The sequence below is a fragment of the Rhipicephalus microplus genome, chromosome 3 (assembly GCF_043290135.1).
Source record: "Rhipicephalus microplus isolate Deutch F79 chromosome 3, USDA_Rmic, whole genome shotgun sequence".
Taxonomy (NCBI): Eukaryota; Metazoa; Arthropoda; class Arachnida; order Ixodida; family Ixodidae; genus Rhipicephalus; species Rhipicephalus microplus.
The window spans coordinates 110,912,559-110,938,593 of record NC_134702.1 but is presented as its reverse complement, the minus strand read 5'-3'; the positions used below and the strand labels follow the sequence as shown (position 1 = coordinate 110,938,593).

The 26,035-nt window shown below is 44.2% G+C and overlaps 1 protein-coding gene across 1 annotated transcript in view; it reads right to left on the bottom strand.

Moving 5' to 3' along the window:
* The window catches only part of LOC142803878 (evasin P467-like), a 136,493-nt gene extending 119,174 nt beyond the window's left edge, over nucleotides 1–17,319 (bottom strand). Inside the window, exons 1-2 of the mRNA XM_075890141.1 lie at nucleotides 17,188–17,319; nucleotides 3,986–4,018 (exon numbers count right to left, since the gene is read on the bottom strand). Coding sequence (XP_075746256.1) covers nucleotides 3,986–4,018; nucleotides 17,188–17,230 — 76 coding nt within the window. The 5' untranslated portion in view covers nucleotides 17,231–17,319. The remainder of the gene's footprint in view (nucleotides 1–3,985; nucleotides 4,019–17,187) is intronic.
* Between the last annotated feature and the right edge of the window lie 8,716 nt (nucleotides 17,320–26,035).

Sequence of the window (26,035 nt, the reverse complement as noted above, 5' to 3'; positions counted from 1 at the left end):
GTTATTTATATTTGCATGTAGTTTTCCCTTCGTCTGTTAATGGGGCGATGCTTTTATATGCAGAGCATTTTTCAGTCGCCGGATGTCGCGCTTCTCCGTAGGCGGGGGCGCCTTCCGCGCCCCACTGTGTATGCTCACTTCTGCTAGTAAAAAGCTGCTTCTGCTAGTATAGAAAAACCAGCGCAGCATATACACGGAGTGCACGATGGTGAGAGGGGCGAAGCATTCGTTCGTCTGTTCATTCTTGCTTCCGTCCATCCGCCTGTCCGTCTGTGCGACCGTCCGTGTGTCCATCTGTCCGTTCCTGCTTCCGTCCATACGTCTGTACGTCCATGCATCCGTCTGTGCATCAGTCCGTCCATCTGTGCATTCATCTGTGCGTCTGTCACCGCGTCCATACTTGCACCCTTCTCTGCGTTCAACCATGCATCTGTCTATGCGCCCATCCATCCGTCTCTCGGTGTGTTGGTCTGCCCGTCCATTCATCTGTGCGTCAATCCATGCATCTCTCTGTCCGTTCATCCGCCCATCCGTTTGTCCATCTTGTTAACACTCCAATTACCGCCATCTCACATCTTTTCATTATATATTCCGCATATAATCTTACCACCATCCAGTGGACATTCCAAGGACTAAACGAGAGGTGGCATTCGCACACTTTCTTACGGCCTGCGCTTCGTGTCTACTTCCCACCTTTCACCACCTCTACTTCATGGCCATATACTAGTACACTATATTTATGGAACTGTAGCAGAACCCTCGCTAAACCTTGCTAAAAGCAAGGAAGTTACGCCCAATGAGTATAACGTCGCAACCCTTTCTGTTCCGATAGTGCACAAAGTGCATCCTTCTGTTACTAGTTTTAAAGACGATGGTCTTTCTTGCGGACCTTCGAAGCCAAAATATTGGTCTGTCCGTCTATCTTTTTGTCTATCCCTAACGGTTCACGGTACTCTAAACAGCACCACCAGATACCCCAAACCAGAGACCCCATCCGCAGCACCCACCAATGTTGCTCAATATTCAGCGTTCATACTTGTGCGATTGTCAATTCAAAGCAATTATTGCGCATATCTGAAGCACCATAACAACACCTTCATATTCTGCGTGTGCATCTTTTACTAGAAAAGGAATACATAAAAAAATCTAAGGACCATAGCGTTTATAACCCTGCGCTGAGCATGCAATGCTTGCACGAAAAGGCAAGTATTTCCAAAGCTTTGCTAAGATGACAAGGTGGTGGCACCTACCTATCGTCTTTCGTCCTACACCTTATCACCTCTGAGACGAGCGTGCACACCCGTCTCAGAGCCACGCACTTTTTTTTCCAAGAAAGCTGCCAGATAGCGCTCATGTCTGACGTGTGACGTGACTTGGTGCACTCGTTCACTTCCGCTGCATGTTCGAGGCACTAACGCAGCGCCTCTAGAATACCATTCACCGATTTTCTTGCGCAGAACATCAGATAAATGTTTTGCTCACTGTCTTCACACGCAAGACTATCGTCTTTCGACGACATTTGCAGAATAACATGCAAATCTGGGGTCAGTTTTTTAGTAAGCATCGAATTTAAGGCACAATTCATTTAAGATTAGGTCACCAATATTGATCTCTGTAGGTTATTTCATTAGAAACAACTGTTTTTTTTATTTATGAATAACGTGCACGGGTTTTCTCCTCAATTGAAAAAGGTGCGCGCGTGCCGCTCCTCTACTCCAACCGTGGAGGTGGCTACCTACTACTACAACGATACGACTACTACTACTCGTACTACATATATCTCGGATGCATGACTAACGACTTAGGAAGCTTCGCCCCCATTAATGGCTGCTTGCTCTACACAACCGTTCACAGTCCACCCCGTATATGTAGGCAGTGTATCTTGCGTTCGGAACTCTGTCAGGGGCGTCTTTACTTGGCGTTCCCTTGACGTTAAAGGCAACGGTTCTCCTTCATCCAATAAAATTGAATAATAAAGTAGAAATAACGATTAGGCAATCCTAACCATACCCAATTACGCAGCATTCACGTGATACCCCCCACACTCAATAACGCATTTACTCGAGTTACACCACGGGAAGATGCGAGTGGCCGTTTTTTTCAAACACGGGCATTGCCACACGAGTTTATTGGTGCAATTTCACTGTATTCTGTTTACACCCACAAGCACCATCAGCAACACTTGGGCCAGACCACACCCCATTGTTCGAAAGGCTTCACTACTGGAGTATATTGTTTTGTGAAGATTGCGCGCAGAACGCCAACATTCTATAGATAATTTTGGAGCTTGCGTGAGCACCAGTAGTAAGGCGGGAATGTTCAATGATTGCTGTTTAAATTACCGCACAATTTAATGATGGGCAGTTTATTGCCGGCCGAAGCTCTGTGTGTCCTTATCGATTTTATGTATCAACAGTTTGCACTGCTTTGTGCAAATTGATTTTCCGTTTTATGGCCAATCTTTGGCCAAATAAGAAGTTTTACCGAGGAGAAGCCGAATGCTGTCTTGGTCATATCACAGCCCTTGTGGCACGTGTATTGGGAGCGAATCAAATTAACAATAAAACAATAAAGAGAGCGTGATCCACTTCATTAGAATGACAGTTTTTGAGTTCGTTCTGCACAGACTAACAGTCAGTTTGCGCGGCTTCATTCCTAAAAAGCGTCCGCCAGGTACTACACCAGTGTACCATGTTTTCCCGGCACCAATGGTGTTTTGGTAACCACGAACGCTGCACGCTCGCCGATGACGTCCCTCAGAAACGTAGTTACTGCGTTGTGACTACGATGACACCTACTCCGTGGCTTAGTGAAGTGGGACCTGGCGGACCTGTTCTCGCCCCCCCCCCTTAATTTTTTCTGTTGGATAAATACTTCGGAATCACACGCCCTATACTTGCCGCTGGATTGACGAAGTGCCGTGCCCGAAATATTGTTCTGTCTATGCCACTGCACAGGCCTATGGGCAACAGGTTGCATGCAAGGGAGCAAAAAGAATAACCTTTTGGTAAAACAGACATGAATGCAACCTGTCAACTTGAATTAGCGTTTCGAATGGAATGATGTACACTTGCAAGTGAAATGTTGCTAAGGAATATAAGTTCAGTCACTACTAATTTGACCAGGAAATTACAAGAAACGAAAATATTTTTGCAGTGCAACTCATCGAAGATCATAAACCAGTTGCCATGATTTTATATTTCTATGATTGTCTGTCATATAGTGTGTTATATACCTCTAAAGATTAAAGCGACGTCGCGTGTACAAAAAGCGGGTGGTTTGTAGCTCCATATAAGCGCTGCATATGCTTGTCAGATGATGTTTTTCTGGTGTATGCGGAAGCCTAATATATAAACATTTGTGGATGGAAACGGCCCGGGAAGGTAGGGCTGAATATGGTCGTACTTTTTCCTGACTCGAATATGTTTTACTGGCCGTAAAGTCACTTTTCAAGTATAGAGGTATTTTTGAGTGGGCTGTGCTGTCAGCGATTATGTGCAGGAGTGACGGTACATACGCTGACGGTTCCTCATAGTGCTATTATTTATGCTTGACTTTTCTGTCAAACATATAATTGATAGATCCACAATAAACGTATACTGCTGTTCATTATTCAAACACTCACGCTAGAAAATGCAGTAAACCGCTAATTTGGATAGGCTCAACAAGTGTGTATTTAGGCTGATCTTTAAATATAAGAGTGAGGATTGTACCTTATACTCAGCTGATAATACAATCCAACATTTCGTGAGTAACCTGCAATACATTTTACTTCACTAGTTCCCAAACTACGTGAAGGAGAGGAAGGGTGCCCTCAGTCTATCTACAAGCCCTTAATTAAAAATTGTTGGCAGTTGACGTCCTTGCATATGACTGTTTGATATGTAACTGATTAGATATGTCATTTATTAAAGTTTTAGTCTCGTTTTTTCAAGAATTCAGCTTAGGCAGTGAGGGCAAGAAAACGGCATTTTCTGTTACTCACTTTCTTCGCTTGCTCCGCATAATAGTTGCACCGCTGAAATTGTAAAAGCATGTGTTTAAACATATATTTCACCAAATGCCCCTTAATTCATTAATTATGCATGAAGTGCAAGTATTCGCTGAGTAAGAACACAAATATTTATCACTTCCCTGGGGTTCTATTCTTTCTTAAGAAGTCGCAACGTCCGTATTACCGTAAAATTCCAAGCAAGATTCTCCCCCATAAGCTCTAAGGCATGCCCACATGCGCGCTGTTCAACAGGCTGGCAATACGCATATGGTAATGCGACTTTGAGATGAGTGAGTTTATTTAACCATGAAACAAGTACACGAAAAACACATTGTATACGTGGTTTGATGCGAAGGGAAAAAAGCTGCGAGCAGAATCTCTTGACGAGCCGCATCACTTGTCCCTTTCTGCATCGTTTACAAAAACGGTTCCAATGTGCAATGGGAATAATCAAGCCATCCTTCCGCAATTAATGCTTCACAAGGCCATTTCCTAAGTTAACAATTTGCTGCTTGGCAAAGTACGCTATTCCGTGTTCTACTCTCCTGCACCTTCTCTACGTCGCAAAAGGCGGCAATGCATTTCACCATGGTTGGCCAGAACCACATGCCCTTCTCTGTTTCGAGCTCTGAATCCTGGCGTCAACGCCACTCAGCCTTTGAGTTGCCAGTTCATTTAGTAGATGGGACAAATAAAGTAGGTTCACCAGTTATGCTGCTTGTTTTGCAGAAATACCTACGCGATAAACGCAAACTAGCCCAATTGGGCATTTTAGGGGCTACAATAATTACATTTACTATACTCCCTATAGAGTGTAACAAAATTGGTGTTATAACGTTCTGTGCCCACTATTTCGCTTCTTCAATAAATTATATGGATATAAGGAGGAATAACGGAGGTTAATTTCCAACCTCACAGCATTCGTCAAGGGAAGTTCAAGAACAGAAAACACCCATTTTACTTTCTCTTTTATTTTTTATTTTTACTTTAGGCAGAGCTTTACATAGTGCCTTCAGTACAGGCGGGTATCTATGCAACGGCGTGGGCAAAATAAGTGGTTTTCAAAGTTTTTCTTATCTTCCGTTTGGCAAAGTACTTCATAAATTCATAAACGTGGTAATGAATGACTTTTTTGTTTCGTCGACTGATATACATTGTCATATTAAATGCTGCAGAGGACACACTTATGACACTTGGGCTCATATTCACGCAGTCCTTCGACAACAGGATGACTCCATTGATATTGTATTACCATAACATCAAGATAAACTTAAACACTAGCATTCCTTGCAAAATCCTTGAACATGTCATATTTACTAACCTGGTTTCATTTCTTAAATACAACGCATTTTCACTTCATTTCAGCATGGGTTTTGCAAGAAATATTTCTGCGAATCAAAATGTGTATCGCTTATGAATAACATTTCATCCTCCTTAGATGAAGGGCAGGTTATTGCCTGTTTCTTTTTTTGGATTTTGCTAAGACTTTTGATAAGGTGTCTCAACGCTTACTATTTCCTAAACTCAGTACTCTAATTATTCACTCTAACGTCTTGAAGTGGATAGAGTGTTTTCTAACTCACCGTACTCAATATGTAACCACTAATGATGCCGTATCCTCCCACTGTGACGTAAAGTCTGGTGTTATTCAAGGCTCTGTTTTGGGTCCCTTGCTGTTTATATTATATAATAATGACTTACCTACCGTTAGTGATAGTTCCATCGAACTTTTCCCTGACGATTGTGTCGTATACCGTGAAATAACTGGTCTGAACGATAACCTCAATTGTCAGTCCAATCTAGATAACATATCAAAGTGGTGCTCACGACGGCTAATGTAATAAAGTCTACCAAATTCAGGACTCTGACTGTTTCACGTCACTCTGGTGCATCCATTTCTCTCAGCTATGCTATCAATAACATCAACCTTGAATACGTAAGTACGTATAAGTATCTCGGAATTCACATAACGAATAACCTTTCTTGGCATACACACATTCAATACATCACCAACAATGTCAATAAATCACTCGGGTACATATGCAGAAATTTTTCTAATGTCCCGTGCCATTTTAAATTGCTACTTTACAAAACACTTATTAGACCTAAACTTGAGTATGCGTTTTCTGCTTGGGACCTCGGTCTAAAACATTAAAAACCATTATTGAGTTCGCTCAAAATCGATAATGGGTTTAATTATGCGAGACTATTCCAGCACAGCTAGCGTTTCATTATTGCAATCAGATCTCGGACTACTTGATTTGCAGCTTAGAAGAAAAGTTTTTCATCTATGCTATTCCGAGCAATTCTTCACCCAAACTATTTAATTAAACAGGAGCTCATATTACAATTGTCATACATATCGCCACGTCTTGATCATGAGCATAAAGTTTTCACTCCTCTCTGTCGCACCAATTTTTTTCCGACTCCTTTCTGCCAAAAACCTCTGCCGAGTGCAATGGCCTTCCTTCCTTCATCTCCTTCATTGAAGATGCATAATCATTCAAAGCTCCACTGACATGTTTTGTTACATGTCTTACATAATTTTTATTGTAAAAACATGTATTCTCAGTTACTTGTATTTCTATGTTCCAATTTTACGGCACTTTTCGTTGTTTTACCCACCCCATCTGTAACGCCTTTATGCGCCCTGAGGGTAATCGAAACAAATAAAGAAATGAAATAAATGAAGTACTTGCAGTGCTTTATATGGGTGGTGGTCGTAAAGATTTATTTGAAAGAAGGGAGATATGCAAGAACAACTTCATGAGAGCACGAAACTGACAGCTAGTAGGTAGAGATACCTAGTACAAGACCCTATTGGCCTTGGCTGCTGCCTGAGTTCGTCGAAACAAGGCATTTTGGGCTTGAAGACTAGACCGCCAAGCAGGGTTGCCTCCAACTTTTCCCTAGCTGGGTTGTAGAATAGATGTATAGCAGGATTGCAGGGACAGGCCTCCTTTATGTGGTGGAGGTCTGAAGGCTCTCCCCACAGTGAGAGCGACTGCCGGAGGCCGATTGGTACCGCAAGCACACCTAATATATGTTTTTGGATAACTAATAAAGAACAGCCAGCATGCCTTAACACATTAAATAAAATCCAGTGTTGAGAAAATCCGGAGAAAAAAAGACATATCAAACAACGCAACTCTCCTTGAGTGGTTGCTTTCAAAAAGACGAAGCTAGAAAAAATGTCCTTCGAACGACGGTGGCCCCATCCCCAGCAAGTGTGACGAAATCACAGACGTCATTTGCCACACAAGCGAGAAAGAAGGAATCATCGCACGCATAAACGCAAGGGGAAAAAAATCGCGGCATATCTACGAACTGATTGTTGACGACTGGGCCAAGCTGTGGGGGATCATTCGGGTAATCGTGACTCCCCCTACATTGCCCACCAAATAGGCTCATGAGGGACAACACGTTTGTGCAGTATATACAATGTTGTTTTATTGTCTGGTGTCATATTGATGTGCGAACATGTATTATAAATTTAATAGTCATGCTCTACCTTGATTGGTTTCTATATACAATGTTCTTTCATTGTCTAGTGTCGTATTGAGGTGCGAACATGTACTATAAATTTGATAGTCTTGCTCTACCTCGAACGGTTTCCGCAAAAGACAAGGTGTTTAAAAAATGTGTCCAACAGTCTTAAAAAATCACAAAAAAGAAGGTATTTGCATGGTACGTGAGACGTTACCTTTCCTGTAAAAGAAAGCATTGTTACCGTATTTACTCGCGTAATCATAGCACTCGCGTAATGGTCGCAACCTTCAATTATGTCGCCTAAATTCGATTTTTTCCCAGCGTAATAATCGCACCCTGAACTTGCCGCATCAATATGTCGTGTGCCAAGTCTAGCCGACGATCATCGCCTTTATTATCTGTCGAATGAAACTCGCCATCTGCACGCACCAAACATATTCTTCATTTTTGCCCACCATTGGCAGAAACATGCAATTTATGATTGCAGTAAGGGCAAATGCCACAGTTTTCACTGAATGCCTGCCATGTGTTTTTATGTATGTGGCAGCTGAAGGCGCCTATTATTGTTTCTGTGATCTGAAAGCAGGCATAACTATGCTAATACCATAAATTTACTGATTTAAATGAAAGCATTTTTCATTTAGATGTAAAAACTGTTTTGACGCGCGTGACGTACTCCCAACCTCCATAACTCAGGAAAAGAAGAAAAAAATGCGGTCAGTTCACTCCGTCGGCCGCCATGTTTGTTTTGAGACCCTGCACTGTTACAGCGACGGCCACCTGTTGGTCGACCTGTGTTCATCCCGCAGCAATGTCTTTTTTTAAAGACGATAGTCTTTCTTAGGGACCTTCGACGGAAAGATTTTGATCAGTCTGTCTGTCTGTGCGTCTGTCTGTCTCTCTGTACAATTGTCTGTTTGTCCACCCTAACGATACCTCAAACGGCACCAAACGGCCAACACCATTCGCAGCGCCCAACAATATTGCTCAAGGTTTAACGTTCATAGTTGTGCGATTGTCAATTAAAAAGCGCAGGCGGCGTGACGCCAACGCCCATATAAAATCCTGACGAAAGCGCAGGTCTGCGACTGCATAGTTTCTAACTCTGGACGTGACGTCACCACGTTTCTCATATATAAGAGGGTCTGCATTTCATTGTATTTTGGTTGTAAAGTAACTATGGGAAGGCCCTTACAACAGTGACGTCACAACAATGCGTGTACGATCGTCGGCCCACTATGGCCAAGCGTCAATGTCACGCGATGACGTCATCGTATGAAGACGTCATAAAGAACACGCTCATCATCCATTTACACAGAGCGGAAGGCTTTCGTTCTGAGAGCGGAGCTGCTTCAGCTGTTCGTTTTCCGTACAAAGAAAAGCGCGTTGCTTGGCAACCACTTGGCACAGCTGTGCCTTGCTTCGCACAGAAAGGGAAGCATATGATTGCGGGTGAGAGAAGACCAAAATAAAGAGAAAATGATAAGGAGCAAGAGGGAAACGCAGAGAATGAGAACAATGAGCGAAAGATAAAAATTCGGCAGATCCCACGTACCTTCGAACTGGCGTTATGCGAAGCATGCGAAGGAAAGGTGACCATGTTGCAATTTTTTTTATTGAGCAACGAGTCATAAAATGACGCTAATATATGTACAAATGTTGCACGCACAGACATATGTCGAATAGTTGCAGATGTGTTTATAATCAGTTGTTTGCAGTTGCGCAACAATGCCAACTGAAATATCCACATTAGCAACACCAGAAGCTGATATGAAGAGCTGATGCTCACGACAATGCTAGCCCTGGAAACTGCTACATAAATCAACTTGAGCGCATAGCAACTAACCACAATTGACGTTAACCTGACGTGACGGCTGTATCAAAAAGAGTACATATGTAATGTTTATAAAAGTGCGTGGGCAGCCCTGCAACCACTGTTGACGTTTCACGAAGATTAGCGTCTATTCGAAACGAAGTTCCGAGACATGGCGTAGCCCTGTGGAAGATGCTTTACTGCCACGCAGAATACTTGGGGATGATTCCAGCTGGGATCCTGGCATTTATTATTTGCATTCGATGGGTCGACGCAACCGATGTCGGGTATCTCTTAACGCTCGCGCATTGAAATTGCCCATGTGTGTTCTCGTCGTTCATGGATACATACTAAGTGTCAATCACCTGTGGCACATACCCGCCTAGCAGCGGCACATACCCGCCGTTGAGTATGTGCCACTGTCTGGCGGGAAGTGTTTGACAACGTACGCGACCCTCTTGTTGTTTATCCCCCCCCCCACGTGACGGCATGGTGATATTATTCATGTCTTGACTAGCGCGTCATGTACGTCAAACCATCTTACTTTCCCACGCTAATTTTGGTTCACGCCAAGTTAAAGGGCAGCCCAAGACAGCACCCAAACGTAAGCGGATAGATAGATAGATAGATAGATAGATAGATAGATAGATAGATAGATAGATAGATAGATAGATAGATAGATAGATACATAGATAGATAGATAGATAGATAGATAGATACGCTCAAAGTCGCCGAAGTTCGCTAAGAAATGCTTTGCATTTGAAAAGCTAGTATTGCGTATATTTGAGGCGCCATAACACGTCTATGTTTCGTATGTCTGCCTTTATACTAGAAGAGTCCAACACAAGTAACTCTAAGGACTGTAGTGTTTATTGCGCTGCGCTGACATGCTCAAAAAGGTAAGTGTTTCCAACGCCTTCCTACGACGATGCGTTGGTGGCACCTGCCCGTCACTTTGCGTTCTACACCATATCACCTCCGAGACTGGCGCGCATCTTTCTCCGCAAGCACGCACGCCTTCGTTTTTGAAGATAACTGCCAGATTGCGCTCGTGTCTAACGTGCCTAGATGCGCTTGTTCGCCTCCGCTACATGCTCGAGGCTCTCTGATTGATTTGGGGGGTTTAACGTCCCAAAACCACCATATGATTATGAGAGACGCCGTAGTGGATGGCTCCGGAAATTTCGACCACCTGGGGTTTTTTAACGTGCACCCAAATCTTAGCACACGGGCCTACAACGTTTCCGCCTTCATCGGAAATGCAGCCGGGAATTGAACCCGCGACCTGCGGGTCAGCAGCCGAGTACCTTAGCCACTAGACCACCGCGGCGGGCTCGAGGCACTCTAACGCAGCGCCTTCAGAATACCATTCACCGATTTGCTTGCGCAGAACATCAAATCAAAGTTTTGTTCACTCTCTCGAGATGCAAGACTATATCGTCTTTCGACGACATCTACAGTGTGACGTGTATATTCGAGCCATTTTTTTCCCTAGGCCACGTTTTTTTGTGTGTGTGTGCTTTGTTTCTGTACCAAGCTGAAGGAGCGGCGCTTGGAAATCGCAGTGATCCCTGGGGGTCTAACTTCGCCGCTACGGCCTCTGGACGTGTCACTGAACGAACCGTTCAAGGAAAACGTCCGAAGGCTGTACACAGAGTGGATGGCGGCAGGCGACCACGATTTCACGCCAAGTGGCATAATCAGGAGAGCGTCCCTGGAAGTCCTCTTCTCATGGATGGATTCTCGAAGTGTGGAGTACCATTTCCGACGATGTGGTCGTCAAGAGCATCGAAAAGGCTGGCATTTTCAACGCGCTCGACGGAACGGAAGTTGACCCTCTGTGGGACAGTGAAGACACTGCCGGTTTCGACAGGGAATTGTGCGGCGACGACACTGACGCCAGTGACGCTTCGGAGTCTGAATGAACGTTAGCGGGTCAGAGAGGTAAAAAATAAAAGGGTAGTATGCCATGCATGTAGCTCCTGCATAATGCGTGCATTTTATTACAAAGGTAAGCCTTAATTTACTTTTATTTTAGGTTATGTTCATGATAGCTATCGTAATAATTCTGATTAGCGACTTTTTTGCGTTTTCGGTGCCCGAAATATTTTTTTCACAGAAAGTTTACACCACGTAATAATCTCATCCCCAAGTTGGAGTCAATTTTTTTGAAAAAAAGGTGCGATCATTATGCGAGTACATACGGTAGATGCGCACAAACACAATTTACAGAAATATTTACAAAAAGTTAGACAATCAACTTTTAACCAGTGGTGATGGCAGGTCTAGTCAAAGGGTGAAATCAAGCTCTTCCTACAAATAGTTTATAGCCACTTTAAAATTTTCGAAAAGCGGCTACTCGTAATCACCGCGGAGCGATGCAATGAGCCTAATTTAGTTGGAGAAACTGAAACCGACGCACCAAACGGTGCATCTACCATTCACTTCGACAGCGCACTGCTTCTCTCGTTGTCATGAACCGTCAATTTAGACACTACGCTTCGAGGGCGCTTATCGACTCTCGCTTATTCTTCTTTCCCAACGCGAGAGAAACACTGTCGTCATTGATGATGTTCTCGATGTGAATGGTAGATGCGCTGTTTGGTGCATTGGTTTCGCCAGCTAAATTGGCCAGATTGCACCGCTCCGCAGTACTTAACAGTAGTCACGTTTGCAAAACTTCAAAATGGCTGTGAACTATTAGTAAGAAGAGCTTGGATTCATTACTGGTCAAAAAGGTAATTGGTTATTTTTATAATTACTGCTGTAATTATTGTTTGTACCCATCTGAAGATGCCCTCTGTCACAGGAAGTTAACGCCGCGAATAGCACACAGATATCTCTTTTCTGTAATTTTTAGGACTACTGGACACATATCTGGAAGCACCCTGTATTCAGTGAACAAGTCACAGATTTCCCTTATACACTCAGTTACTCTTGGAAACAGCATACAGGAAAATTGACGTTTAGTTATGTATTGGATTATTTAGTTGGATTTAGGATAGTATCTGCAGTTTTATATTCCAATATGTGGCAGCACGAGTGCTTTAAGCATATAGTAATATTTGTACGTGTTTAGCATCTAAAAACAACCACATAGTTTGAGGGGCCATGGTGGAGAGACGCGGAAATTTTGAACATCTGGTTATCTTTAGAGTGCATGTGAGCACGCATGCTTAAACACTCGAGCTCAAAATTTCGCGGATCTTTCTGTTACATTGACGGCGTGTATAATAAAGCGACCAGTGAGAGTGGCGCAATATCATCCGAAAAGCGCAATCATGTAGCAAAGGGAACCGAGAAAGACGGCGCAGCAAACTTACTGCAGCCATATTGGTACGGCTCCTAGATACCTTATCGTAATCGATGTTTCGTGCCATTTACGTGGGCCTTAAGTATACATGTTGGGCACCTAAAAGATATCGTGCTAGTTGTGTAAGTAGGTAAAAGGCACAGAAAGAAGGCGTAAAAAGAGGCCCGTACTTCAAAGATCAGATGACAATTAATCACTGTGTCAATAGTTCACATTAGGGTTCCTGCATTCTTGCAGCTCTAATTCGTATGGGCAAACGTTCGTTCTTGAAAGCAGTGCTATGCACGCGCATTCGTTAAGACCACGCACAAAGATCATTCTCAGGCCAAAACTGCTGCCATCTTTGCGTATCCGATTTACCTCGTGCCTTGCTTTGATAAATAGCATTAGTCCCTTGAGCAACTTATGTAAAAATTGGAAAGCACTAGCGCGTTCAGGAAGCAAACAGTAGAACTAGCGTTGTCCCTCAATAAGGCAAACATCAAGGAGCAATACGCTATAATGTTCCCAGTATGTTCAAGTGAGAAACTGAATTGGACAGACGCAAATTAAACTGCAGTAGGCGGTGCTTCAGTGATGCAGGTGTAAAAATTATTTTGCGTGCTCGCAAGGCGAGGCGCCCAATCCAGCACCTAAAACCGAAATGAAGCCGTAGGAAGCCAAGGTGCATGCCGCGATGTGACTCTCCTTTTTCTGCCCTTGAGGGTCAATATAATAGGGAACGTAGATTTTCTGTGGTACGTATAAGGGTTTCTCATTCATAGTCAGATAGTGCTGTGTTTGTATGTGGTTGCCCCTGGGTCACTTTACGTGTAGTTCAAGTCATGTACTTGCATACCGAACGAACATAGCAGTGAAAGCCTGTGTCAAGCTGCATGACCTTCAGGTATTGCCTCTCTTTCTGTACAACCGAGAAAATGAAAAGAATTCAACGTTTCTTTACTGATATGATATAAGAGGAGATGTTGGCGCACAATTATGGCGCCGGCTACTCCGGCACCATAGAACACTCCGGCACACATGTGCAAAGACGCAGTTATACGCATATATCGCAACAAAATGATAAGGAATTGTTGGAAAGTCAACGAATGAAGTCTGTGATATTGTCCCTCGTTATTATTCGGTCCAACCAGCACAAAACATCAGAGCACACGTCTGGTTTTTATGAAGATGTATTCGCTCGTGTGTACATAATAGCCTACTCGTCATTCACTTCTGTACACACATATGATGGTTGTCACATGAGACTGCGAATAAGTACATGTGTTTACAAATCAAAGTTCGTTATTTCTTAGCACTTGTCAGCAATTTCAATGTCTTTGAAGAAATCTGTTAATGCTGTTATTGCGTGAGACTGTGAAACTCCAGTTGGCCACGGGCGAAGAAGTTTCTTCATGCTAAACGGTCTGTGGTATAATGCTAACAGTTGCAATCTAGGACGGCATCTCGGCGTGTCATGATGTGGACAGTCTACGAGAAGCTGACATACGTAATTGTCTATAAATTCACATTCGCATTCGGGAGTTTCAGCTCTGCCGATTCTGTGCAAAAAAATGTTTGTGTATCCGGTGCCTTGCCTCTATCGGTGAATTAGAGTTTCCATACTTCTATATAATGCCAGCGTTTTTTGAATTCAATACATGGTTCGATGTGATATAAACCACAGCTTTTTGTACTTTGGTCAAACCAAGCAGCTCCGCTCATTCTGGAAGTTGTAGTCTTTAAACTACTACGCAATTCATTTTTCGAAACTTGTAGAAACAGTAACGTCTTTATGGTGTGCTTGTCGTGCTGCTTCATCGGCAGCTGTCTTTCGAGCAATGTTGCATAAAGGGAATAATTAACTCATCGGAAGTTCCCGTCAGTCTAAGACACAATGCCTCACCTAGAAATAAACACGCTCGTTACTTTATGCGATCGGTAAATCCAGCCATTTAGACTGTTTAGGAGAAGTTTGCAGCTTGGCTAATTAACAAAAAGTTTGGAAAATATCAGTGCTAAATTACCATCATGTATAGTAGACGTCAGCTTTCAAAAAAATTCTCTTAGCACTTCTGGCGGAAAACTTGGCGTAATTGTGTTGTGAGTAATTCTATTCTGTAGTAACAAACATTTTTGTGAGCTTATGCAAGACTTATAATATCTTTCACAAGATTTGCGGCAACACTAAAAGTTACAATATTTTTGCTATTCACCCTATTATTATTATTTGAAAAATTTTCATAGGAAAAAGGAGGCATAGAGTCCCAATGTACCAAAGAGCATGTACGACCGCGGTAAGGAGTGATTGCGCAGAAGTTTTAGAGGTGCAACTGCTTAAGGCGTGTGTCGTGCGCCTTCTCTGTGTAGTAGCCACCTCTAGTTTTAGTCCTTGAAATGTCCGCTGGGTGTTGGTTCGCCGGTATGTCCATATGATGAATATATGATGAAAAGATGCGAGATGGCGGTAGCTAAAGTGTTCACTAGACAAACAGACAGACACACAGACTGTCGGGTGGACAGACTGACAGACGGACGGACGTATAGACAGGTGGACGAATGAACCAACAGACATACAAACGAATGAATGGACGAATGGACGGACGTATGTGCATACGAACAGACAGACAGACGTACGAACGGTCGAATGGATGGACACATAGGCAGACAGGCAGACAGACAGACAGACTTAGAGGCTTATGAACGGACGAACAGAGAGGTGGACGGAAGGACAGACAGACATACGGAAGGATGCACTGATAGACAGACGGTGGGGTGCAGCCAGCGGATGATTCGCGGTTTGCCAATAATATCCTTCGAAGTTCACTCCACTCATCATCTTTCTCTCCATGGATATGCTGTGATTTTAGTCTACTTTCATTTACTTTAGGCGGTAAGCTTTGGGAGGCATGCCAGCCGTTGCGCTTAATTCACTTCTGCATATAGCATTGCTTTGACAGCGCTCAGTTTAAACGTAGATCGGATAGTCCTGACAGCCCAGACATGGTCGTGTGCCCGCCGGGCGCCCCACGAAGTGCTGAGGCGCCTGATATTGCCAAGCGCTTGTTGTTCGTATTATTACAGGGTGAAGAAACCAACTTCCACGTGGTTGACAAAGGCGTGGAAATAGACACGTCATTGTGATGACCCCCGAAAGTGCCTTACCGCACTTTCGGACTGCGCATGGAGGGCCTCTTCCGGGACCCCTCACATCAGTTTGGCTTACGGACCAACCGATTGCTGTCCGTGCGCCTAAAGCCGCCAAGTTAAGTCGACGTGCGTTGCAATACCATTGAATTACCTTCAACCTTTCGTCACGGACCGGCTTGCTTTAGGTGGTTCTTCTCCAAAGTGGGTGCGCTTGCGACATGCGAAATTCGTGGCCTACGTCGCGGTAAACAGGTGACCGGTCAATCAATTTGATCAATGCTGTCGCACTGGCATGCCTTCGGCTATTTTCCGCGCTAATCCTTTCAAACAAGCAAGTAAGTGGAACCACGTGCGGAGAGCGAGTGATTCCGCCTACAGCTCACAGGGGACAGGCGGATTATGTCCCGTCGGCAAGAAGTTGACATGTTACCTGGAATGCCTTTCTTGTGCCCCCAAATCTCAGAACGTGTATCTTTGTGTTTATATATTTATGCGCCCGTTGACCTTGTGCTTGCCTCTATGAGCTTGATTTAGCTGTGTTTTGTTTGTATTTTGTGGTTTTGTTATTTGGGGCACGGGGCATAAGCGCTGACACTTGCACAAAAGTAGAATTCTTTAGGAAGATTCTTGATTTGAGAAGTGCACTGTCCTCAAGGAACAAACATTGATTCACCGACAGCCTTTTAAAGACGGAGCATCTATAAAATAAAAAGCGGCCCCGCGTGTTCCGACAAGCGTTCTAAATCGAGCTTAAGGCGTTAGGCACCATCGGCTCTGTCAGGGGCTCCCTAGGGACAGTTCATTTTTAAAGTGCATTTTGTTTAACTAGTATGTCCATAACTAAATAGTATTTTCTGTACAGTCTGTAACTATAAGCTTTTCCTCAACTTTACTAAAACTCGTACAGTTTTCACTTCCTCTCCAAATAACCAGCGAGTTAATCGCTGCTATTTGCACAGCGGGTAGTACGTTACTTCCTCACACTTTGCTCTCAGGTGGTGCGTCTCGGGCGCCGAGTAGAGAGAGTTTGTTTCACAACATCAAAACAACCTAAATTTTTCTGAGCACTTCTGCAGTGTGACGGGCCGCACAAATATTTGTTCATTGTTTGCAAATAGCCTAGAAAGTATCAATTTCTTCTTGTAGACGCGTGGCTAGGAAAAATACATTTATCGAAAAAGACAGTAATCGAACCCTGAATTGATTCACGTTGTCATGCATACCATTAGGAGCTGGCTCTTTGCTTGAACCACCCTACCTCACAACTAATAATACTTCCATTAGCCTAAGCACACCGAGTACTAATGCAAACATTATTGGATAATTTGATCCAATAAAATCAAGAATAATCAATTGCACCATTTCTGATTCTTGAATATGCGTGTAACATTGAAGATTCGTCATGTTGTTTGAATATAACGTTTTGCAATGGTAGTTGAAACGACTCACCATAGACCACAGCTATCACGGTGATACAAGCCTTGAATGCCATAGCACTGAATGAAAGAAGATTCACCTGAAGACGAGAATCAGCAGAGATTGAGTCAAGTGAGCTGTATTTATATTCTACTGAATACTACTCTAATAAAAAAATTGCTAACACAAAGTGGCCCAGCGAAAACAAAAAAAAAGTATCGCAAAAGAGCCGCTTTCTCCTGCTGCACCTGCAGCTACTGTCCATTCTCTTTATATTGTTTTGAAGTATTCTATATATGATTAACAGCGTGGTATTCTGATAAATAGTCACCTTCGATGATTATAATCTTTTTGCTATAGGTCGTAGATCTTAAGGGTTGGTAGTTATGAAGAAAAGTGTGGAGAAATGATTGATGGGTGCTCTCAAATGCAAAAAAAAAATACTTGTTGACATTCAGAAAAAAAAGGTGTTTGTGGCGGTATCTTTTCAAAGCAATTGCTAACTTTTGATTTCTATCAAGAGAATGTCTAATGTAGCCATAAATCTGTAAGCCACGAACTGAAAAAGACAATAAACGTGAAAGAGAACATGTCTTTTTCAACGTCCATGCCTTTTTTTTTCTTCTGCTTTGTTCTTCGTACGCATTTGTGAATTTTTCGTGCATGGAACACATTAACCCTTATGGGCGCGACAAATTAAGCGAGAGACAAACAAGCAAAGAATACAGTGAAATTACAAGAAATAAATTCATGGGCATTTTTTACCGCAAGGCAAAATTTCAACCCTTCTACCCACGATATTACGTGAGCTTCTTGACCATTTGGCTACCATAGAGCCATGCTATTAAAGCAAAATACTGTGTAGTACACCGTAGTAAATCATTTACAGTATACAATTGCAAATAATTTGGAAACTGTAGAGAGGGTGAAGAGGCCAAATGTGAGGTTGAGAAGGAGGCGAAGAAGGGGAGTATTGAGTAAAGTATAGCAGAGGAAGAAAGAGCAAACCAGTATCTGAACTACAGCCTGACACTTATCAGCTCAGCTTTTGCCGCACGGGGAACTTTCGTTCAACTGCGCACCATGGAATTCAAATGACACTGACCGCAATGACAGAAACCAACGAGTATGCCTCGCAGCTGAAATTGGCCTCTGTTCGTGGCCAGTCAGTCAACCATGGTCTGGTCACACAGAGTATGACAGCCTACAAATAGCAAAAAACTTCACTCGGTGCTTGGGGCGTGGAACCGGGGTGGATTTGGCTACACCACTCACACTTTCGATGTTGTTTCTGCAGGTTAGTAAGCGCGATTTGTAAAGCTGCTACTTTATATTTTCTCTACTTGTTCCACCCCCAGTGGTGTTTTCATGTGTCGCTGTTCATTCGCTACGCAATGTGCGTGTGTACCGAAAGCGATGTCAATTTGTGCTCGTTCGCCACATTGCATTCTACTTCCTTTTGTTGTTTTTGTGTGGACCCATCGAATTCAACCTGGGTCCATCCGACGCTATCCTGCAGAAACTTTAAGTGATGAGCGGGAGAGAAAAAAAACTTAGCGCCATTCAGCACCCACAAGTTGAAATTAAATCAGAATTGGCTAGAATTACTGCACTAATAACGAACCTGGAATCAGCTCTTGATAAGATGGACGAAATAAAATGCGCAGTTTTGCAGTTCAAAAAGACCTGTACAAGTCAAGATATGAGAATACGCTCTCTTGAACAACAAGTGAATGAACTTGAAAACCGTAGTACACGATGTAATTAATTTTTTATTATTCAGTATGCACACAAGAGTGAATCATATGATGCCATACAAAATAAATTGTTAAATATATGTTCTTCCACTCTGAGATGCGAAAATGTTGCAATCTAAAGGCCACACCGCTTGGGCAAGTTCGCTGCAAACCAACCTAGACCAGTTATCGCTAGCTTTGCTTCATTCAAAGATAAGCAGGCTGTTCGTTCAAACGCGAATAAACTAAAAGACTCCAAGATAAGCATTTCGGAAGATGTTTCTGCTGCTGTTAGACTAAGAAGGAAGCGGTTGTTAGTATACAGTAAGGCAAATAAGAAAAGCAATCAATGATTGATTTGTGGGTTTTAACGTCCCAAAACCACCATATGATTATGAGAGACGCCATAGTGGATGGCTCCGGAAATTTTGACCACCTGGGGTTCTTTAACGTGCACCCAAATCTGAGCACATGGGCCTACGACATTTCCGCCTCCATCGGAAATGTAGCCGCCGCAGCCGGGATTTGAATCCGCGACCTGCGGGTCAGCAGCCGAGTACCTTAGCCACTAGACCACCTCGGCGGGGCGGAAAAGCAAACAATAAAGGACGCTTTAAATTCGATTCCCTGTAATTGAATGGCGTCAAGTATATATTTGACAAATCTCTAGGCCAAGTAAGGCGTGCTGACTGACTACCGTCGACAAATGGGTCTCTGCTTTCAGTGTTGATTGTGAACTGCCGGAGCATTAGGAATAAAACGGACGAGTTTTCTGCTCTTCTAGACAGGAATCTGCCGTCTGTGGTGCTGGTAACGAAATCCTGGCTGGATGAAACCATTTGTGATACGGGAATTTTTCCTGGAAAATACATTTCTTATCGGAAGGATCGTAACTGCCGTGGAGGTGGAATCTTTATACTAATAGATGAAGCGATTAACTCAAGTGTTCTTAGCCACAGTGATGCTCTCTGGGCTCAGTTTAGACTTTAAAATGGTAAAACTGTCTCTCTTTGTTCGTTTTATCATCAACCAAGCAGTACAGCTAATCAAAGCTGAACTGCATGAACTAATTCATGCGGTTGAAACTGTCAAAACTGAATACGTGACCAAAGGTGGTAACCTTAACCTCCCTGAAGTCAATTTGGCTTAGCAGGGGCTCGCATCGAGCAAGCAGAGTCAGTTAACCAGAACAAGTATTGAACTATGTTGAACTTAAGATTTAGCACAAACGGTCTTGCAGCCAACACGGGGAAGCAATATAATGCATCTCATGCTTACGAGTGCACCCAAGGCTGTAAAGCCTACTCTTGTGTTTTGCGGCACTAGCGACCACGCTGTTGATCACTGCGAGTTCAATTTATAGTATGCTAAGGTAGCAAGTTGCACTGAACGGGCAATGTATAGATATATAAAAGCCCGTAAAAGTGACTTTCAAAGTTCTTTCGATGCATATTACGATGTTTTTGAAACTTTAGTGGGAACTAAAATTGCGTGTGAATTATGGGACATATTTAAAAAAATTCTTGATTTACGAGATCGATATGCACCGTCATGGCCGATGACACCTCGACCCAGGAGATCTAAGCTATGGTGCTTAAGGGAAGTGTGGAGCCTAGCCAGAAAACGTGCAACCGTTTACACTACTTACAGAAAAACACCATCATCGCACATGAGCAAAAGACTTGAGCTAATAACCAAGCAAATGACCAGTGTGGTAAACATAGAAAAAAACAAGTTCTTCGGTTCTTTTGAAATGGGGATTCAAAGAAGTACTAAAACTTGTGGCAACCATTCAAATTGAATGGCAAGGATGCAGTGTACATTCCTACACTCAAACTTGACAGAAACTCGCTTCTAGTGACATTGAAAAGGCTACACATCTTAACCAATATTTTAGCTCTGTGTTCGCTAGCTGCCCAAACAGCAGTGCCAATTTTACGGAATCCTGTGCAAGTGGAGAGCAAATAGATGATATTGTTTTCATCTGTGGGGCATCCAGAAATTGTTCAAGAAATCATGTGCCTTAAAGGCCACTGGCCCGGACAGCCTACAATCTGCTTTACTTTCTATGTGTGCATATTCCGCATCAAAATACATGTTTGTTATCTTTTCTAAGTCACTGAGCGAAGGTGTCTAGCCGGATTATTGGAAAATTGCTAACGTTGTGCCAGTGCACTAATCAGGCCCACGCAATATCGCGTAAGACTACTGGCTGATTCCACTTACTTGCATGAGCTGTAAAATTATGGAACATATCCTTTTTACAAACATTATGAATCACTTGAAAAATTATTCCTGATTATCGCCTCAGCAACATGGTTATCCACCTAGGCTTCCTTGTATTACACAGTTGACTGGATTCACACATGGTTTCGCTACTGCATTAGACAACGGGTATATAGTTGACTGTTTGTTCCTGCATTTCCTGAAAGTAGTTGATTTAGTTTGTCATTCACTACTAATTCAGAAGCTGTCCTGGTACAACATAAGCTCATCTGTTATTGAGTGGATCAAAGCATACATGAGCTTCCGATGTCCGATAGTAGTTTTAAATGGAATGCAGTCCGATCAACTGGATGTTACTTTAGGCGCACCGCAGGGCTCATGTCTGAGACCACTTCTTTTTCTTATTCACATGAATAATATCTGCTGTGGTATTTCCTCCAGCCGTCGTATGTTTGTAGATGGCTGCGTAATATACAGGGTCAATCATATCTTAGGCAATTGCACTGCGCTACAAAAAACATTTGGATTTGATTAGCATCTGGTGCAATGCCTGGCGCATCGACATAAATGTGACAATACTTTATATGTGCTCTCCTACAACAAAAGGCTGTAATTTTTTACTTCCACTATTAGGGCTGAACAACTGACACAAGTGTTAGAGCACAAACATCTCGGTGTATACTACACTGCAGAAGTATCAGGCGTCGTCATATCGAGTGTGCTACACGCAAGGCTTCAAGTGTTCTAGGCTTTCTTAGCAGAAATGCAAAAAATTTGTCACTTGCCACAAAAGAGCTCTTGAATAAAACCAATGTTAGACCAATACTTGAATACGCATGTTGCGTCTAGGATCATTCGCAGCAGGAAGACAAAAAGGTTTGAAAAAACACGAAACTTAGTTCTGAGATTTGTTCATGCTGTAGTGGAGCGTACGCACCAACGCGTATGCGCCTTCGGAATATAACAAAAAGCCCCGTGCTCTGATTGTGCGAGAGCCTGTGCCACCTTTGCCAGACTTGCCGTACGGCCATTTTTTTTGTTGCAATCTCGTTGCGACTTCCTGCTCGAATAAACATCATCACATTTGGTAGAGGTGCTGAGATACGCAAGAAGACCTGGAGCTCCGCTCTCACAAGTTGGCCGAGAGACCACCACGAAACATGACTGACGCAGTCACCAACCAGCCCATCCCAGCCCAGCCCGCACCATCGGGTGCCCCGTATACCTGCCCCGGCACTACCCGCCAACGGGACCCACCAATCTTCAGCGGCAGTGATGAGCAAGACGCCGAAGACTGGCTCTCCTTGTACGAACGCGTAAGTGCCAGCAGCAAGTGCGACGACGGCTCTAAGCTCGCCTACATTATCTTTTACTTGGCAGACGTACCTAAGCTTTGGTATACCAACCGCGACACCGCCATCGCCAACTGGTCATCCTTTAAGACCCTCGTGACTGAAGCGTTCGGCCGACCAGAGGTCCGCGAACTCGGCGCTGACCAGCGTCTACGCCACCGAGCCCGGCAGCCTGGCGTTCACTGTAACTAGTTCACAATGTAACTAGTCAGGCAGCCTGGCGGCAGCCTGACTAGTTACATTGAGGATGTGCTCCACCTCTGCAGGTGTGTTAACCCATCTATACCTGAAGAAGAGAAAACTCGGCCAATTTTCAAGGGCATCGAGGATGGCGCATTCCATATTTTGCTAGCGAAAAGCCCCACCACGGTAGAAATCCTCGTAAGCATGTGCCAGAGCTTCGATGAATTGCGCCGTCAGCGTTCCATCGCCGAGAGAATGTCCCACCACCAGATTAGATCTCGACCGCCGCAATCACAAATGCCAAAGATCGCCAAGGAAGTGTGTCCAACCAGATCAAAGACTTCGTCAGAGAGGAAGTCACCCGAGAGCTCTCTCTGCTGCCGCATAGCGACGCCCCCACCACAAGCCTGCCTTCGACACTTCAGCAGGCCATATGCATTGAAATTTCCGATGTCTTCCCTACAGTGCCGGCCCCTTACCCACGCACTTCAGTAGCACCTGATCTCTCAGCTGTCGGCTACGCACCACCTGCGCCACCTTCACCTCTCATCTATGCAGCTGTGGTTGCGCGGGCCCCACCACATCCAGTCTCCTTATCGGCTCCACCTCCTTTGGCCTCGCCACCACGGACCCGAGCTGACGGGGGAGTTTCGACTCCCTCCCACGCTTAGCCGTGCGTGGCTTTGCCGTGTCCGGGGAAAACGGGATCCTGGGGGTTGAGCCAATGCTAAGTGATTGGACCTTTAGGGCCCCCAGTGGCGGCAACAAACCCCTTTGGCCCCGGCTTCACGTGGATGGCACCCCTAGGCTGACCAACGCAGGGGAAACTGGCAGTCGCCTTTTCCTGTCGCACCTCTTCATCTTCGTCTTTCTCTCTCACATTCAATCTTTCCTGTTGTCTCCTCTCTTCAATTTACTTCTCTTTTTCCTGGCGGCAAGGTTAACCTTGTGTGGCTATTCAAACTAGGGTAAACCATATTCGATTATAGTAACTGCATACTGCTGGCGTTGCGCAGACATGTCCACATGCTCTGCCACGTCCCCTTGTTGGACTCCGTGGTGGGTGGTAGGCGCCGTTACCGAAAAATCCACATTCTTCCATGGGATACTCGACCCCCTCTCTAACTGATCGTGCCTAAAAAGGGTACGCACCGACGCAACTTCACTACTTTGGCCCAAAAACAGAAAAACTTCCCAAAATACTATGTCCTCCACTGCAAACAATCATGTACAAAATCTAGAGCAATCTCACCCTTCCTTGTGGCCAAGTGCTTGAGAGAGACCAATGGAACCGGTTATAAGGCCACGAAGATGGCAAGTGGAGATTTTCTTCTCGAAATAAAAGACAAGGAACAGTACAATAAACTCTCGCACCTTGTAGCCTTTGGTAACATCCCCGTCTCCGTGAGTGCACACCGTACAATAAATACAGTGAAGGGCGTGGTATCTGATGAAGATTTGCTGACACTGAGTGAAGAAGAGCTCCTTGATGGATGGAAGAACCAAGATGTAATACATGTCCAGCGCATCAAAATCAAACGTAATAACAACGAAATAGCAACAAAGCACTTGATACTCACCGTCAGCTTAACCACATTACCTGAGACTCTCGGAACTGGCTATATAAAACTCCATGTCCGACCCTTCATTCCAAACCCGAGGCGTTGTTTCAAATGCCAGCGATTTGGTCCTGCATTCCAGAGCTGCCGGGGGCAGCTGACGTGTGCTAATTGTGGCACAACTGGCCACAGTGCTGATGAATGTAGTCATGAAGAGGTTCTCTGTGCTAACTGCGAAAATAATCACCCCGCGTACTCCAGAGTGTGCAAAGCCTGGAAAAAAGAAAAAGACAGAATAACTATAAAATTTAAGGAAAAGATTACATTCAGGGAATCAAGACAACGCATCTCGTCATCATTGGCACTAAAACACCTTTCGCCGAAGTAGTGCAACCAGGGGCGGCATCACAAAGGCCCTTGACAGTTGCCCGGACCACGCCTAGCGTGCCGAGGCCAACGCCACAAGCCCCTAAGGCTCCCGGGAGCAGCCAGTGCTACCCTGCCCACATACAGCCTGTCCACACCAGTGACCTCTACAAGCTCTGTCAGCAGCCAGGACAATTACGAGGCCAAGGGGGCCTCATCGCCCCCCAGCTCGGTGGGGACAAAGACTTCGTCGATCGAGCTGAAGTCTAAACGACGCACAGATTGCTGTATAGAGTGGGCGTCCAGTGCCTCGCAAGAGGCTATGTACACCAGTTCAAGCCAAACGGCGCCGGAAGCGCCGAAGGAGCGGCGAGCCTCTCTCGACCACCCCGAAAAAGAAAAAACGCCGATTACAGGGCCTGAGAAAGGCCCTGTAAAATGAGCTAATCTCCGTCTTCTCTGCACACAGCGCTTTTACCTTTTTTTCCACTATGGACAAAATCATACAGTTGAACGTAACTTGGAAATTTAGATGACGTCCAAAAACTGAGTAAGTTTAACACGAAAGTGCTATGTGTGCAAGAAACACACTTGACTCCCAAGCACAAGGACTTCCTACGGCAATATATTTTTTCCGAAAAGACCGGGAGGATGCTGTCGTATCATCTGGCGGTGTGGCCATTATAGCTGATTGAAGCATAGCATGCCAGCATTTGAAGCTCCACACGGCCCTTGTGGCAGTGGTCATTCGAGATGTCCTTTTTAATAAACTCATTACGATATCCTCTGTGTACATACCACCGGATGAACAGCTACACAGACGTGATCTAGAATCATTATTAGATGAACTCCGAGAGATGTTACTGGTTCTAGGTTATTTTAAGGCACACAATGTTCTGTGGGGTGATGCTCACTGTGATGCGCGAGGACGTCTCATTGAGCTGCTCGTTTTCTCTTCTAGTTTACGTCTTTTAAATATAAAGGAGCTTGCGTATTTTAGCCTTGCAAACAAAACGTACTCCTCCATAGATCTTAGCATTTCATCACCGTCCCTTTTACCTGTTTTTAAAAGGAACGTTCTTAAAAATCCTTACGGAGTGACCCCTTCCCAATCATCCTGAGCGCGCCGAACAAAGATCAACTACCCCCGCAGGTTCCTCGATGGAAACTTGACTCAGCTGATTAGCTGATTGGAAAGGGTATATATCTCTTACACACATGACATGGACTGAACTGTCTGCCTTGACCAAAGATGATGCTGTCACGTATTTTACAGCTTTTATACTTGATGCCGCATCTAAGTGTATTGCAAAAACGAGCGGCATGTCTTCTAAACGGCGAGTCCCATGGTAGAACAACGCATGCATGAAAGCACGGACCACTCAGAACAAAGCATGGGCGTTGCTTCGAGATTCCCCAACAGCAGAAAACTTGGAAAATTTCAAGCGGGTCAAATCGC